The 17,855-nt window shown below is 40.2% G+C and overlaps 2 protein-coding genes across 5 annotated transcripts in view; one reads left to right on the top strand and one right to left on the bottom strand.

The window, feature by feature from the left end:
* Nucleotides 1–6: 6 nt before the first annotated feature.
* On the bottom strand, nucleotides 7–4,460 carry slc6a19b (solute carrier family 6 member 19b). The gene is made up of 12 exons (XM_035672415.1): nucleotides 4,193–4,460; nucleotides 3,281–3,421; nucleotides 3,060–3,197; nucleotides 2,760–2,941; nucleotides 2,572–2,682; nucleotides 2,178–2,290; nucleotides 1,961–2,089; nucleotides 1,690–1,846; nucleotides 1,385–1,589; nucleotides 1,130–1,289; nucleotides 451–613; nucleotides 7–345 (listed from the first exon to the last, which is right to left on the bottom strand). Exons 1-12 carry the CDS (start codon nucleotides 4,389–4,391, stop codon nucleotides 163–165), a joined length of 1,881 nt encoding a protein of 626 aa, XP_035528308.1. The 5' UTR covers nucleotides 4,392–4,460; the 3' UTR covers nucleotides 7–162.
* A 1,256-nt stretch (nucleotides 4,461–5,716) lies between these two features.
* The window catches only part of fhod3b (formin homology 2 domain containing 3b), an 81,710-nt gene continuing 69,571 nt past the window's right edge, over nucleotides 5,717–17,855 (top strand). For 2 of the 4 annotated variants that reach the window (XM_035672080.1, XM_035672079.1), the window contains exons 1-2: nucleotides 5,786–6,297; nucleotides 12,758–12,864. In XM_035672080.1, coding sequence (XP_035527973.1) covers nucleotides 6,133–6,297; nucleotides 12,758–12,864 — 272 coding nt within the window. In that variant the 5' untranslated portion in view covers nucleotides 5,786–6,132. Of the gene's footprint in view, nucleotides 6,298–12,757; nucleotides 12,865–17,855 lie in introns of all 4 variants that reach the window. The other 2 variants (XM_035672077.1, XM_035672078.1) reach the window with 2 other exon arrangements.

Raw genomic sequence — 17,855 nt, 5'->3', positions numbered from 1 at the left:
TCTATCTATCTATCTATCTAAGCAGTGAGAGCTTTACATGCTGTCGCAGATGGATGCAGAAAGAGAAAGTAATGGCTCCTATTTTAAAATTGCATTGATTAAACCATGATAGCAATCATTTAAATGTTATGGAAACAGAAAAAATTTAATTTTCCCAAAATATTAGGCTGAAGCCTTTCTGGTTCCTTCATCCAATTGTTGGAGATGTGACTTATCTCTCTTTGTCTTAAAACATTTCCAGATGGCAGCAACAGGTATAGCAATACAGGGTATCCCTGCCAATATAAAGATGATCACATAGATCCAGGCTGGATATGACTTTTCATCCAATGTTGGGAAATTTTCCTTTAAAGACAGAGAGAAGATGTTATATTTTGTGTTTTTTATGGTACATGACAATATGCTTATTCATATTCTAGGAAGATCATGTCAAAATGAATTCATATTTACCGATTCAGGATCCCAGGCTTTGTAAAGGAGCTTTTCAGAAACTTTGGTGACGACGTAAAAGATCAAGATAAAAAGCATAATAAGTGGGCTGATTACTCTCCATGATGCCTGCCAGAAGAAGTTGGGTTTGTGTCCAATCATGAATTCAATATCATCATTGAACCTGGAAAGGACAGTGACAAAATATCAGAACACTAAATAAGCTTCCCTTAATAAAGGTAAATAAAGCAATAATAGTGTGCTTTATACTTTTGATACCCTGAATTAATTTTCTCTGATTAAATGGCTAAATCATTGCACATGTCCAAGTGATTTTATGAAATCTGCAGGTTTAGGATGGTAGAAAAAGTGCATTTGTTTATGGAGGAAGTATGTTCCTGGTATCTATTATCATTATCATGCTGTTTAACTACCACCAATATCTTAAAATGTAAGCGACAGTACAGAAGTATCAAAGCTATTATAATGTTCACATCCTGCATATGATAAATCATGTTTGCCTAGTGGTTATTGTGTTATAGGTCACAATTTATTTGGTTAACTTATCAGGTTGCCCACAACATGCAATTATGTCTTTGGCTTCACCACACAGCATAAAAAGCAATACCAGACATTGGAATTAAGAATTCAGCAGACAAATATAACACTTAATTTGTGTTATATTTGTCACATTAATCACCTGTCTATCCCATATATGTACACCACTGAGACCATCTCGCAGAATGCAACAACTAGTAGAGGGATGGATCCTCCATAAGTGTCAAAGAGTGACAGCCAATAGTTCCCAGAGCCTTGGAGAAATATCAGTCCCACCAGACAGCAGACTATGCATGTTAGACCTGAAAGAGAGCAAAGAATTGAATTGATTCAAATATACTAGAAATCCTAATTATTATAATTATTATTAAAGTGAGATAAAAGATGTGCGAGTTACCAGTGATAGTTTCTTTTGGCCATGTCTTGGGAAAAACTTTGAGGTCTTGCAGTGGTACTACAACTCCCTCAATGTTACCAAACATGGAAGACAGGCCGAGACAGAAGAGCATTATGAAGAAAAGGACCGACCACACCGGTGAGACAGGCATCTTTGTGATAGCCTCAGTGAACACAATGAAGGCTAAACCAGTTCCTTCAACTCCCTAGGACCAAATACAGCACCGCATTATAGCAAAACATGATGGGAATCATTTGAAAGTATACATCTGTCATTTTTCTTACGTAGACCTGCTGAAGTTTTACCTCACTGAGAAAAGTATTTAAGTTGCAGGTCTTTAGATCCAGCCCTTGAATAACGTCAGGGTATGTTTGATTAAGATGCTGAACAACCTGATTGTAGTTGCTGTCAGTGACGTTGCCCTCAGGAAGATCAAATGCATTTAGTAATGTTATGATGTTTCTAAAACCCAAAAATAAAATAAAAAGATTTTCAGAGTCACTGTATTGCTTAAGAAAATAAACATATCAGCTGGTAAATTAAAAAAAAAAGGATTGTAATACTGAAATACTGTACCCAGAAAGACAGCTGTCAAATCTCTCTGTTGCTCTGAAGCCAATAATGGTGTAAATGACAGTTGCGGCATAGACGGAGGTGAAACCATTAATGCAAGAGATGATCACTGCATCCTGTTCACAGTTGTTACTAAAGGAAAAGGGCAATGTAACATTTCTTTACAGTGCAGTGCAATTACCTGTAAATGACTCTGGTTAAAACAAAAAAACAAACTTACTGCACTGAGTTGTAGCTGGAGAAAGAAATAAGACCACCAAAAGCCAGAGAGAAGGAATAGAAAACTTGAGCACCTGCATCGAGCCATGTAGATGGCTTTGCCAGCTCTGCTAACTGGAAGAATTTGTAAAGCAGACAATAATGGATCAACTGGGTATTGCTCAGTATGGTACCTCTAAGGAGGAATTAATGCTGAGGTCTATTCAGATGACTAAAATAACAAGACATTTGGTAAAAATAATTCCATAGATGGGGGTAAAAAATTTAATTTCTGTTTATTTTATTGAACACAGTTTGCTAAAAATAACTTGGCATGAAATCTTATCCCTGTAATTGCCACATAGCATTAACATCATTTCAAAATTGCTAAAATGAATTTAAAAAATGCAACTTACATCGGGTGTGAAGAGAAACTTTACTCCATCCAAAGACCCCTTCAAGGTCAGTCCTCTGATCAGAAATATTGTCAGCACCACATAGGGAAGGGTTGAAGTCACATACACAGCCTTGGGAAAATAAAGTATTCATATTATTGTTTAGCTGAATACAAATCTTCTCTACTGTAGTAAGTAATGTGCTGTACCTTCCCAGTGGTCTCAATACCACGAATGATGCAGATGTATAGCACAGACCATGCACAAATGTGACATAACACTATCCACCACTGCAGACCGCCATCATCTTCAATCCTTGGAGTTACGTTCAGGGTCTCCCTGTACCAGAAATAATCCACAGGGGAGCTCCTCTCACACTCTGAGACAAAGCCTGATAGAATGTAACAACAGTATGTGTCACTAAGTCAAAATCAAGTTTCTAACTTCATTTTCCATTCTGAATTCACAAATACAGTACCAGTTGTAGCTGTATGGTGGTGTTGTTGTACCTGTTAAGTTGGCATTCGTAGGACATTGACTCCAGGGCAGAGGGTCTTGAAATGAGTTGAAGAAGTACCACATAATCCAGGCGATGATGGTGTTGTAGTAGAGACTGATCGTCAGAGATACACACATGGATGCAATACCTGCCAATGAACGTTTCAAAAGGGTTTATTTTAAGACACTTTTACAATTTTTTTTAGCAAACATTATGCAAAATGTTTCTTACCGACGCCTGTCAAGTAAGGATGAATTGTAGACCACACTCCCAAACTGCCTCTTCTTAAACGCTGACCAATGGCAAACTCAAGATGCAGAAGTGGTATTCCTTCAAGAACCAGCAGGATCAGAAATGGTATCATAAATGCACCTGCAGGAAGAACAAAGGAACTGTTAATTTTCATTATCATTGAGCTGAGTACAGTTTTTAGTAGTACATATTAAGTATTTATATATTTATATATTCAACAGAACATCTAGATGTTAATCATTTATGATGCACGTGAGCACAGAGAATGCAGTTTATAATGCAATGTACAATGCATTTAAGCTTTGGCAGTTGTAAGCATTTTAGAAGGAGTCTTATCGGAGCATATAAAACTTCTTATCTGAACAGATCAGTTACAAGGCACCCTTTTGAGTCCACATTAATTTAGACCAATCTCTTTAACAGGTTTCATCAGGGTACAGTCATGTCCGAATGAGCAGTCTTGTGATACTGTTGGCTAACTATTTAACTTAGAGAAGGGTGTTGAGTATCATATAGACCCCATCCTCATACCCAGAGATCCAGAACTGCAATGCAATTCAGTTCAATTCAAAGTACATATTTAATTTGTCCCTTAAGGGGGGAAGTTGAGGCAAACTAGTTCAAACATAAAATCACAGGAAATAATTCATTACACACACAGTATGAAAATACAAAATATGATATAAATAAGTTAAAAAGAAGCACAGAAGAAAATCATGTCTGATCAACAGTAACATGGCTTAGGCTTTTACATTTTACAAACAGGCATTCTAACATGCATTTATAGAGTATCTGAATGGTTGAATTGCTGAATCTCAACTAATAACCTGGTGAAATATCTTTAGGTGGACTATCCAAATAAAGTGGAACCACCATGAAAGCATCACTTGCCTCCTCCATGACTCTGACACAGATAGGGGAACCGCCAGACATTTCCAAGTCCCACACAAAACCCCACACAGGTCAGCATGTACTGGGCCTTGTTGTCCCATTTTGGTCTGTCTCCAGCCTCTTCCTCCTCCAGCTTGTCCAACTCCTGGTGGGATAGTATCCTGTCCTCCAGGCCTGGATTGGGAAGTTTTAACCTCATCTCTCCAACACTATGGTACTGTGGTATAGTAATTGTAGTATAGCTCTTATACAATAGTGCACTGTACAGAGCTGGAATGTAAATGGTGGCGCACACTGTGAGAACCTACATTATGTACTGGACCTCTGTTATAGATTGACTAGGCTCTGGCATAAGGAAGCATCAGCTAGGGGTGTGCAGCGTTTAAGATAAGATGATAAGATGTTCCTTTATTAATCCCCTGTGGGAGAAATTTGACACAGCAGCAGTGGGGGAAATGTAGTGCAAAAAGTACAGAGGGTATAAATTACAATAAAGAATACGAAGTAAAAAATATTAAAAAGAAATAATAGAAAATATAATGACTATAATTCAAAATATATGTGCAGTGTGCAAATTAAAGAGATATGGAGTGCAAATTGTTACAAAATGTTTGAGTTTGCTAGAGAGTTTGAAGCCTAAGCTGAGCAAGAACTCACAATAGACAACTAGTGTCTTATCTGATGGGGAATGACCAATGCACAGAAGTTCTTCAGAGGTTTATTGGAGAAAAACAGCAGTTTTTATAGAATTTATGACACCTGAGTCATTTCACCCAAATGACAAAAGCCTATGTTCTCACTTACAGGAAGTGTTACAGTATGTGGCTTAAGGCTGGATATTGAGCCTCAGTATATTTATAGTCAAATAAGTATAATTTAGATTTAATGGTAAAATAGTATTAATGTAAAACAATAACATCCATTATCTAGCAATACAGATAAGTTGGTATTATGTGACAAGGCACTGGCGCTTTTCCTAATTTAATTTAATTCCTTCCCGGTTACTTTATTAATGACCTTATAAATGGTTTTACAAAAAACTCCCACAGCTCATCTTATCTCATGGCCTTCATCAGCAGGTGGAGTTTGCTCATTTGTCATCGACAGTAAAGATGTATTTATTATTACTTACTTAACATTTAATATGCAAACTGTGTCATATTGTTAATCACTCATTAACTTTTACAACTACATCATGGCGATTTAGGAATCAACTGTCTATAGATACTAAAAGTCTGTCTGTCGATTCAATTCGGGGCTTTGAGGGGCTTTACTGGCATGGGAAACAGACGTTTACATGTACATGCGGGTTATTTAGAAGAAAAAACCGTAACCGTAAAAACTGTAACCGTCTGTGTTGGAGCTTAAAACAACATCGATTGCATCGCTCGTTAAACGGCTGAGTCACTGCCAGCTTCGGTGCAGAGCCTCTTTAGTGCACTTCTCCTCCTCGCCACTGGAGGCCGCCTTTGCGCCTGTAACATGAGCTGCGTCGGGCCGGCTGAGGTCTGGCTGCTGCCTGCGTCCCCTGGCAGGGTTTATGCTTGAGGAGGGGAGCCGCTTCCCATCGCTCTCACAGACCAGGCGCCAAGTGTAGCAGTCCCGTCCGCAGTCTGCCTCAGCAGCACCTCCAACGCCCGCAATGCCCTTGGATACCGCCGCCCCTCTCATTCCCACACCGTTCTGACTGACCGTATCTCTCAACGAGGTACCCTGGATCTTTACTTCTGGACTGTTGGGTACACTGTCCTGAGTCCTCTGCGCTGCTTGAAGCGAATGGAGACGGTCCAAGGATAACAGAGGGTGCAGGTTTTTGCTACTGCAGAAGACCTGCCGGTAGTTCGCTGCCCGGGGGGGCTGCTGTCTGTCAGAGAGGCTGTGGTGTCGCATCCGCTATTTTCATTATCTAAAAAAAAAAAGTCGCCTTGCATGGATACATCATGGCTACGTTTATATGCAGGGTACAGTTCTTAGATGATACTGATCCATTTAACAGCACCAATTTCCCCGAGCCCACCAGACCACCTCTGTACACTTTCAGGGAAGATATTCCTCTGATAAATCAGATTGCTGGAGTCCACAGGCTGCTGAAAGCCCCACAGAAGGTATGTAGTATACTTTTTTTTATAAAATCCTTTAATTCTTTTTCTTTCTCTGTTATGTTTCTTTAAACGAGCTTAGTGAAACATTAACACCCAGGCCTGCAAATTGCTAAATTAATAATTAGCCTGAACATGTGTTGATGGGGTTACTACCAAACAAACCTAATGGGCCATTGATGGAGCCAGTGGCTTGGAGCAGTTTGCTGATCTGTGATGCTGATGGAGCATCAACATGTCTTCAAACAGTTCTTGCATGCACAGTGTCAGTAGGATAGGCCTATAATAAGACATATTGGGATATTTTGTGGCTTCAGGTGACACTGGAGTGGAGTTAGACACCCATTATTTGGGTGAGGGGAGGAATTTGTTAATGTTTACCTCAACCACAACAGTAACCCCCCTCAGTTTAACCTGATTTTCTAACTATTCATTATCTAGTCTGTCAGTTTTTTTTGTGAGAGAAAAGAAACAAACAAGTAAGTAAACAGACAACCCAAATGTGATATACTCAATAATACTTTGCTTTACAATTTAACCTTCACTCAACTTTCAGCTGGGTTCATCTTCGTCTTAACTGTGAAGGAGCTGAAAAAAAGCTAAAGTCTTTAATGGAAAAAGACTATTTTGTATTTGTGGTATATGAATGTGCAGGTCCATGTAAGAAACCACTTCTGCTATTGTTACTACACAGCTCCAATTAGAGTAGGTGGGGTCAAATGCCCAGTTGGTCAGTTGCTGAGGGATTGAAGAGGGTAATTCCCCACCCGGATTGTCCTAGATCTGGGGATTTAAATTTGCAGCCATCTGATCTCAACTGTACATCTGAACCCATGAGTATTTTTATTATCATTTTGTAATTGGACATCTTACCTTTTTTTGGGGATATTGGGTTATTTCCTTTGTCAAAAACAGAGTGCATTTTGCTGTACCTCTGCATTGTTGTGTTTGGTCAGCTGCATCAGGTCGGTCTTCATTTATTCCCGCCCGTTTGAGGAGGTGAAACAGTACACATTGTTTTGGTTGCAAAAGTTGGCCATCCCAAAATCCACAACTGCACAGCCAGTTTTAAGCAGCTCAAAATAACTAAATGTTCCTCTTTGGTATGGTGTAAATGCCCTGTGTGAGTTTCCCAAAGAAAGCCAGTGACAAATAATGTAAACCTGAAGCCCATTTTTGTTTTTTCTTTCTGTAAGAGGCCTCTGAAGGCTATATCTCTTGGAAAAACGCCTGTGTCTGCCTTCTGATTAGACTATGTGCATCCAAACACATCTTCCAAAGACCTCATCTACTGACCTTTAAATTTAAACCAAACAGAGGGGCCATAGTGTCTGAGGTCGAGTCTTTTATTGAGAATTCATCTCAGTCTGGTTGGGAAGTCACGTAAATAGAAAGTTAATTAGGGTCTTTCTTCATTCTGTCAGATCAATGGTACTCCATCTTGTTTGAGTAGAGCTGGTAAGATAAGTCACGGAAGCCTCAGGATGCTGTGGATCACCACAAGCCTGGCTCTCATTCTGTAGCCCACTCAGTCTGACCAGCAGGATGGGATGGGAACACTTTCCACTGTTTGAGAGAGGAGAGGGAAGCGGGCAGAATTAAAAACACAAACAAAGAGCTGATGTACTTTGCACAGTCGACTGGTCTCAGTTTAGTAGTAGGCCAGCTGGACCGCAAACTAGACAGAGAGGGAGTACCAGTGGTAGGCTCTGCAGCGCATGGTTTATGAGATTTGGTCACATTGGTGGTTAGCAGTAACTTGAAGGAGCAGCCCTTGTGCTTTTCATAAAAAAAAATAAAAATAAAAGTCAGGTGGATGACGAGACTGTGTCGCCACATTTGAGCGATGACTTCTCTGATTCACACCCTCAAATGTTTGAAGAAGTGACTTTGGAGTGACCTTGTAAATACCTTTGACAACAAACCTGTTGTCTTTGAGCTCCGTCTCTATGGTGCAGGTCACTGTGGTATTAATAGAACGCTGCTAACACATGGTGCCGAGGGAGTCAAAACAGCTAGCATATGCTGTCTCTGGGCTGTTCCTGTCAGTTTCAGCCCTGCAGTCTCAAGAGGGGAGAGCTGTACATGTGTACGGGTTGAACATGGGATGGCACCTTGGCTATGCTGCTGCACAGAGTCAAACCTCAATTAGGGGTTTTGTGGGGGTTATACTTCCAAAGCCATTATGATCAGGGTTCATTTTTTATGGCAATAAGGATTCAAAACATTAAGGCTTGTTGTGTGGCAACAACCGCTTTGTCTGGACAGCAGACATACTTTGATGGCAGTTTTTTTACCCAGTGGCCTTTCATAAATTGCCATGCCACCATGTATTGTATTGCAGTATGAAAAGTATTGTGTTATTGCAGTAGCACTGAATATTCCTAAGGCAGAATACTTGTAATAGACCATTTGTGTTTCAGACACCAATATTCATCCTTGCCATGTATAGGTGTAGCATATTATCTGTAAGCAAGGTTTTCTGTTGATTCTGTGGATGGAAAGTATGTAAGTCATTACCTGACTCAGCCTTTTGATTTTCATGAATAAAGCATTGTCCTCGTCAGATGACGAAGTGTGCATTCTGTTCCAAATCTTCTGAAGTCATTCCAAATCTGCTGGTAATGTCAACACAAATCAATGGATCAATAGTCCTTCATATGCTTTCCTCTCTGTCAATGTTTTGTAGTTTGTGGCCTGGTGGCCTTGAGGCCTGGCATCAGATTGCAAAGCAGAATTCAAGGGAGGGAAAATGTGGCTAAGTCTTGGAGAATGGACTCTCACTTTACCAATTTCAATTTTTGGGCCGGTTGTTTTCCTGCATTTTTTTCCCTAAGAAATTACAGAGTCCGATAATGAGAAGTTATGTTAAATGCTGTAAAATACAGGTTCCTTCTTCATGCCTGTCAAAGCTCCTTTGAATTCTTTTACACATTGTTATGCAGAGTTGAGGTTTTTGTCGGTCTCTGGGTTTTGGAGTGTTGTCTCAGCAGAGGGCTCCTCTCAGAAGAATGCAGCATCCATGGACAGACTCATCTTCTGCATGCTTGACAGAAATTTGAGATTACTGTTGCGGTGTCTCTTTCATGCATCAAGTGTGTTTTAATGTGTTTTAAATCACTTGCCTTCAGAGAAAAACCACAAATACCATTCTCACCTTTATCAAACAAACTTTAAGCTTTAAAGTGGCTTACTGTAATTCCTCTTGTTTGATTTAGAGGATGGCGGAGTGTAGGCTGGCTAACAAAAGGGTTAGCATTTGCACAAAACTATGTAAAAGGCATTGTTGTTGTTATTATTATGGCTATTGTGTTTCAAATGTGCATACAGTATATGCTATCTCATCCCAGATGTCTTCCCCCTGTGGAATACAAAGAATTCTGGTGTGAGATAGCAGTTTTTAATTGGAAATTGCATGGTGTTTATTTTTAGTCCTTTCTGCCTTAACTGCCTCCATGGTCAGTGGACCACAGTATGGTGGTTGAAGGGAGAGGCCAGACCTCAGTGTGTGAGCAGAGCACTTGTGGTTACTTCTCTGGACTTGGCCATCACAGGGCCACCGTGGGTTCAAGTCCTGGGCGGGGGACAGCTAAGGAAGCCTCTGATACTGATAATCTGGTAGCACTGTTCCTGGATTAAGGGCCATTTGTGTGCATCAACCTGGCATGGCTATACATGGCAAGACCTGTAAACAGTAATCCTGTTTGATTATATAATGAGAACCTAAAGTTAGAGGATGGATGGTGGGGATGCATGGATGAGTATCTGGATGTACGGATGGGGACTGATCAATGGCAGACTTGCATAGTTCACTTGGACCTTTTTTTTTGCTTTTTCACTTTGGTCTGCGAGTCAAAACTTTGTGTGGGGAAATGCATTTCTTGCTTCCACAGTTAGCTAATTACTGGTTACGGCTGCAAATTCAGCCCAATGTTTTGTCTATTTCAGGTTGTGATACAGAGCGTAAAGCTGAAAGAGAACACGCATTTTTTTCCCTTTATCCAATCCACAAACTTCATCAGTACTTTAAAGAACTATACACTTATAGTTTAATTTAAAGAACTATACAATTGTATAGATTAAAAGAAAATGTTAAAAAATAATGCACTGAACTGCAACAATACATCCAATTTTCGTTCATAAAGCATTTGTACCCAGTTCATGAAAGCTTTCTATATAAGTGGTATATTTTCTGCTTGCAGAAGCAGCAACAGTATTCTATTTGGAATAAAAAGAAGAAGAAGTGGGTAGTTAAAATTAGCTGTGATGGAGAACACCTTGAAGGAGAGACGAACTAAAGAATGGGGACTAGAAATCACATCACAGCTATTACTATATTAAGGAAAATGAGGATAATCACTATTGACTTAAAGGACCAGTGTGTAAAATTTAGTGCCATCTAGTGGGAAGGCAAAAACACAAACGGCCCTATCTAGAGCCAGTGTTTGGTTTGTCCACTCTGGGCTACTGTAGATACATGGTGATTCAACATGACGGACTCCATGGAAGGAGACCCATGGTGTCTGTAGATATAGAAGGCTCATTCTGAGGCAACAAAAACCTTTCTCTCTCAGGTGATTATACACTAATGAAAACATACCTATGGATATGTTATTCTATTTCTGTCAATAGATCCTCCTATATGTTACACACTGGACCTGTAAAGTGATGCAGTGCATTTTTTGTGATTTAGACGTCAGGAAGAACAGACATTCATTAAAATAAAAGTTTTCCTTGATTGGGTTCAGTATCTCACAGATTATGTAGGGCCCAGCCACTGGTCAGCATATATGATTTAGTGTGTCTTCTCCTTCATGCTACATTTCCTATTACTGTCACACCCATTATTTTTAAAGGCATGTCAGTCCAAAGGCATAAAAATAGCGGGCCTAACTTTGGCTCTGATTCCTGGATTTCCTGTCAGTCCAGAATCTGTCCTGTAATCTGGAGAAGCACTTGCTCCCCTCCTCTGCCTGTGTACAGTAAAGCTTTGTTTCTTTGTCTTCTCCCTGTCTCCCGTTCTCTCTATGTCTGTCCTGTTCTGTCTCTCCGTCTGCCTTACCATAAGAACATCAACGACAACCTAGCTTGAAGCTTTCAGTTTATGTTTGCTGCATCAGCCTTATGCTTTGCTTCAGTTGAGCAACATAATCTCTACAACTGTTACATTACCAATATTCTTTTTGTTTATCATGCACGGAAATCAAACAAGACAGCTGAGAATCTGAAAGAGAGTTGGAGAAAGAGTGAGAGTTATCCTAACCAACCGCATGTTTTGTTTCAGTTCTCAAATATGACACAGTCCTTGAGTGCTGTATTGCAGTAATACAAACAGAGTGGCCTTACAGATCAAAGCCATCGGACCCATAATGTCTTCCCCAGCCTTTTTCCTTCAAGTTCAATTAAGTTACTGTCATATGTGGGGAGGAAAGCGAACTGCATCAGACCTGGCAATAACCGGTCTAATTTAAAAAACACATGGTTTTACATGTTACATATATGTTTACATGAATTGCTCTTCTTTTAGGAAATTAAGATTATTTAGGATGTGTAAATGGTAGTTTATATATTTCCATCATAGCCTTACAAAGCCGTCAGTGTGGGCCGACAAGAGAATACAAATGTACTGACTGTACAGTACTTTGTTTCTTTAGACACCCTGACTGTTGATGGAGCAGAGCATTGCAACTCTCTCCACTTAAGTTATATGTTTTCCCTCCTGTAACTCTATTTGTTTTCCTGTCGTCTGCTTCACCGTTGGAGCTGCTGTCCTGTGGCTATGAATATAAATAGGTTAATATCTCCAATTTGGAGGTCAACCAGACAAGTGAACTGACACTCATTCCTCATCTCCTTGACCACAGTTAGCTGACGACAACCATTCAAGACCAGACATTCATACCTCCTCTGCAATATCATCTGGTGTGATGATAGTCCACAGACAGGGAGAGCAGCGAGATAAGAGTCTCCAGACTGCCAAAAAATCTACATGACTTCTCTCCAACTTTGCCCTGCTTGTCATTGTGGAGCGCTGGCAGGAGCTGATAAAATAACTTTCTATGGTCCACTGCAGTCTAGACATAAGCTTCAAATACACCTTACATTCACCCATAAAAAGAAAGAAGTTGTTTTGTTTTGTATCTGACCATAAATAAGAATAAAACTCACACAACAAACAGGCAGTATTTTTGTTTCAACTGAAGTTGTAATTTAAAGAATACAAGTTCTACCACATTGTGATTAATATGCATGTGGTTATGAACTTATTCTTTGCTTAAACTCCTAGATAGATTGTCTCACAGCTTTGGATTTACCTAATTCCAATATCATACATGGTCAGCAGGTATTTGGCTCCCATCATCAACTGACCATAAACATCCTACTTACTTAATATTTGTAGAAATGCAAATGATCTTCAGAGGATTTGAGACAAATCAGTGTCTGACTGTGTCTTCTTCCCGTCTAGCCTGATGACTGTGCCCTTCAGCTGTCCCATAATGGAAGCTACCTGGACTTGGAGTCCACACTGGCGGAGCAGAGAGATGAACTGGAGGGATTTCAGGAAGAAGGAGGGTAAGATAACAATCACCTCTGTCTCTCTCTTAGCTTTTGCAGCATTATCACCAAACTTCAAAAGGGAACAATTGCACATACACAACATGCTGAAATGAGAAACATTCTCTATTACTGCACTAAAAATAAAAAAACTGAAATATGTTTAGGAACCTCTATAAAAAGTTGGTCATATATTCTTTGCACTTCAAAAGATGCAGCTGGGGCTTGTGCCAGAGCGGCTCAGATTGAAAACACAAGAGGGACTGGAACTACCTAACAGGTTGATAATGTACATTGCCTTTCAGGCTTTGTTTGTCCAGGAATAGATTGTTCATGTTATTGTGATTTTTATTTCCTGTTATGAACCTGTTATGAACAGGAAATAAAAATGTATTATTCAACTGAGATTTTTGATTACAACAATATGGCTCTTAAAAACACACTTGTATTTCTCTGCTTTAGCAGTCAGACGTAATCAGTACAATGTGATTATTGTTTCTTGAGAGAGAGAGAGAGAGAGAGAGAGAGAGAGAAAAGATACAGTACTTAAATCCTTGGCCATGGGGATACATATTAATATCCTGTCTGCTATATTCCTCTGCCTAATTTGATTCTATTATAGTGATTTGAATCATAATGATACCCATTTTGTTCCAGGATGAATTAGCAAAATAATCCCTTTTCCGGGCCTCAGCCGATTGAGCTCTCCTGCTCAAAAGCTGCTCTCAGGAGGTGGTTGGGTATGTCGAAGAGCTGAGGGGACAGGCTTTAGCCCACCTGAGAGACTCTCAGTTTCAGAAGTCTTTCAGCACTTTGAGATTCTAGAGGAAAAAAAAGTTTACATTGAATATCAGTATTATTAGCTTCACTAATTCCTCTGTGAACTAGTCACTAAATATCTCAGCAATCTCATTTGCTCAGGATTTTGTTAGTTGATAAGTTTGTGGAACCTGTTGCTAATTATATTTGTTGTTTATTATGAAAGTTACTCGATGATATATTTGATTAATTGTGCGATGGTATTAGTGCCCTTTTTTGTAACAGACTTAGACAGTCTCAGAGTTTCCATGGCATTCATCCATTCATGTCCCTTAAAATACCTGGCCGAGTGGCGGCAGTGATGTCATCTAAACCACTTATGAGGTGTAGACACGTCTCATGAGTAATCGCCCTCATCTCTTTTGAATGTTACCTCAGTGCTCTCATTAGAAGTGGCCAAACTACAATTGTACCACCATACGACTTTCAGCTTCTAATTTAGCTGTATTGTTTCCCTATAATATATAGTTGTATGAGGCTTTGTCTTGACATAACTCCTAGACCTGGATGAAAAAGAGGTTTAAAATTGTGTTAGTTTCATTTCTGTTACACGTTCTTTGGCCAGTTACTTTATTGACTCCATATGTTTTTTCATGTACTGTGGAGTATGTTGATATATCATGCATATGCCGCCCACTTTAGATGATCACAAACCAAAGGTTGGCATAAGAGTTCCTGGTCGGCTGGACCACAAACATGTATGGATTTATTTGTCTAACTTGGAATTCATAAGCCGCTCTCTGGCTTGGTGTTTCTATTGGACGTTGAGAGTGCTATCCTTTCCCAGTTCCATCTGAAATTGTTAGGAGCTTATGGGAGGCTATTGAGAGCTGTGAGGTTAAAGTGCTCTACTTCTTCTCTCGTCGAAGACTGAGCCTGCCAGGGCCTGTGTGGTGTGCCAACTGGCACAGGCTGGTATGGATGTGTGTCATTAAACCCACACAGTGTTGTCTGAGGAGGCTGGGGGTGAAGGTGGTTAGCCAATTATTTTGTAAAAAATAGGGCAGTACTGCTCGCTGGCTTTTTATTGTGCTGATGTGCCCATGATTACATCCCCCACTGCTCGGTGTTGTTGATTTGATGATTATTGAGCTAATAAAAGGTCTGATGAGGCATTTCACCTTTAGTTGTTCCATTTTATTTTTGTTTTCACCCTCCTTTTACTGCACAAGATCTTTCATTATTTTTGTTTTAAGCTCAGCCACCTACCTTTGGAAAGAGAATAGTAATATAGTCATATACTGCCTAAGTTCCTGAACTCCCCTGATCATTGGCCATTGAATCCATCTGTAATTGATATTAATGACAGGTTACATTCCTGAGGCGCCTGTGTCATACCTAGTGTCTTTACAAACAGATTAAAGTATGATCCTCTGACAGAGCGCTGCAGAGCCAGGAGATATCCATGTCATGGGAGCTTAAGGGCCATAATCACTTCCACACCGTGTTTGAAGCTCAGCTATATAGGAGATTGTGACTCATAAATCCCTGCCCCATCTCTAATACAGTCTCACTTCAAGTTATAAACCATATAGCCCAGACGTGTGCTGAGAAATATCTGCACAATTCTACGTAGTTAGTGTTTTATTTAGGTTTCTAGCTGTGTTAGATTGATTGACCCCATACGCATAATTTCCTGCATTTGTCGCCCTGAGCTGAGATGGCCTGACATGTGTTTACAGACATTTATAGCCCTTTGAATATTTTTGGGGATTACATGGATTGAAGAGCGTGAGCCTGTTGTTTCAGGGGAACTTGGGTCTGGTGCTGTAGAAAAAACGTTTTATTGAACTGTGTGGAGTTATATGTTGGGTTTGATGTTGTTTCTGCTCAAATATGTGACATTGATTGGCAGATGATTAGTGAAGTTGTAAGTCTTCAAGGACATATTCTCTGGCTTGTCTTTAGAAGATAACATGAAGTGCTGTTATTGACTCCATAATTGATACAGCATGTGAAATGTGTAGCTGAGATACAGCACAGAAGAAGACACTTTTTACCATTTCACTGCACTGGTATATATAAAGAACATCTGAAAGCCAACAATTTTGCGCTGAATATGCCTTTCTTGGTTTTATTGAGTGTTCTTGATGTGTTCGACAACCAGTTAGAAGTCAGGCATTTTAAAATCCAACAATATCCAACTGTTCTTGCTCTGTAGGCCTCAACTATTCAGAGTTTCTCATCATATCCTTTCATCTCTCTTAGGACAGCTCCGCTTTCATTATTTTCATTTTTTTCTGACCCACTTGGACATTGTTTCGTCGCCGCTCACAGCACACAAGATTTTCATTTGAGGAGAAACGGCACATTTGAAAAGAACCAGAGGAATTGTCAAACACAGTACGGCTTCAACTTCAAGGAGGGAAATAAAACACCAGTTGTCCCTTCCGTGTTTGCCGAGCAGTTTATGGGTATTATTAACAGAATAGAACAGCTTGGTGATTGTTCAGTGTGTGTGTGTGGGAAATGAACCCTGTAGATAGTCTCTTTCCCTGATTCTTCAGCCTCCTCACCCCCGTGCCCTGCACCCCCCAGGCTCACTGCGAGTCCCTCTGGGGAGACTGATGCAGGAGTCTCTCAAGCAGGGGTGTCCACCAAGAAGTGCTGAGTCAGTAGACCTCTTTGGGGCCTGCTTGTCTGGCATTAATTGGTCTTCGAGGAGAAGCGCTGGCTTTACTGTATTCCAAGTATGTGTGTTCACTTTCTGTGGGTACACATTTTGTGTTGTTTTATAAACAGTGCCAGTAATGCTCCCGTAGATAAAGCCAGAGAGCACGGAGCTGGCAAGCATCCACCGGTCCAGTTGCTGCTGCTCTGGGTATAAGAATTAAGACCGAGCTTTATGAGTGTGCCGCACAACAGAGCAGTGATGGGAGAATGGAGACGAATAGAGAAGACAATAATGTGGGGTATCTAATTGGCAGGTATAGTTACTACCTTCCCACAGCTGCATTCTTGTTGGCAGCATTTGACAGGAAAAGTGACGATGATGAATATCAGATTTATGCTCTTAAATTAAAGATTTATAGTGCACTGCTTCTTTTCATGTACAGAATGAATAAAATGGCCATATGTTTTCATTTAGTCTTTAATAAAGCCATCTAATGTTGACCAATTGCCTTGTGTAATGGTCAGAAAGTAATAAAAAAAGGAAGTGGGAGGTAATTGTTTTGGGTAATGGTCAAGTTTATTAATTCCTCGAGATTATTAGAACTAGTCATGGTTATTTAAATGGTAGCTGCAAAGGTATTTCAGAAGCATGATGTTGCACATGATGAATCAGATTTAATAGGAGCTTGGCTTAAGTTGATTATACACTACCACCACTGGGAGAAACCAGAACATTCTGGCACAGAAGAACATGAAAGATTTCATTTGGAATTCATTTGGTATTATATATCAACGTGTAGCCAATTTGTTATTTGGCTGACATTATTTATAGTTATGATTATTTCTATAACTTTGAGCTCCGCCCTTTACTGGCCCGGAGCACTATCTGTGGGAGGGTCCAATTTTAATTTTTAATTGGTGATGGGGGTTCTGAAAACCTCACTTATATTCCATGCACGTTTGTTTAATTTGATAATGAGCACGTTGGCCTGTGTAGCCTCAGGTCTTGGTTAAGCACAGGGATACTGTTGCAGACAAGCAGAGAGAAAGCAGACGTTCGTGACAAAATGGCTCTGGTTACTCATTTGCCTCAACAGCATCACAAAGGATTAAGTTCCTGTTTGCCATCTCATTTCACCAGTTAAGGTCCATGTTGACAGATGTTGCTCCTGTGTCGCCTCTGCTTGTTGCTGGATATTATATTTGATAAACAGTGAGCATATACAGACTTCCCCTGCCATGTAATCTGCTTGTGTGCATGTCAGTGCAGTATCCCACTGACTGGTCGGGGCAGGAGCAAAGATGTCAGTATGCCTGTCTGTCTGGATGTGTGGAGCAGTTATGCAGTAATGCTGCTCGTTGGCTGGATGGTGAGGCAGCAGTATGATCTGCCGTCAGTGCTGATAGACTTTTTCTCTCTCTGTCAGACCCACTGCTGCCTGATTGTCACTAAAAGCAACAGTCTGTCGCTGGCGCTGTGCCAGTCTGAACAATCACACAGCCTTTGTGCAGGCGACATAAAAGCCCATTTGTCAGAGTCGAATTAGGAGCAGTAGTGGTGGTGTGTGTGTGTGTGT

The sequence above is a fragment of the Morone saxatilis genome, unplaced genomic scaffold (genome assembly GCF_004916995.1).
Source record: "Morone saxatilis isolate NCDOM2014 unplaced genomic scaffold, NCSU_SB_2.0 Contig24, whole genome shotgun sequence".
Classification (NCBI taxonomy): domain Eukaryota; kingdom Metazoa; phylum Chordata; class Actinopteri; family Moronidae; genus Morone; species Morone saxatilis.
Note: the sequence above shows the minus strand (reverse complement) of the source record. Positions and strands in the feature narration are given on the sequence as shown.

Bases quoted from the DNA above. Each gene is read 5' to 3' on its own strand.
- slc6a19b (XM_035672415.1), bottom strand. From the start codon at position 4,391: ATGAGGTTAAAACTTCCCAATCCAGGCCTGGAGGACAGGATACTATCC. The intron at 2,683-2,759 runs GTACAGCACATT...TATTTTCCCAAG, and splicing joins GTATTGAGACCACTGGGAAG to GCTGTGTATGTGACTTCAAC. The intron at 346-450 runs GTAAATATGAAT...CTGTCTTTAAAG, and splicing joins AAGCCTGGGATCCTGAATCG to GAAAATTTCCCAACATTGGA.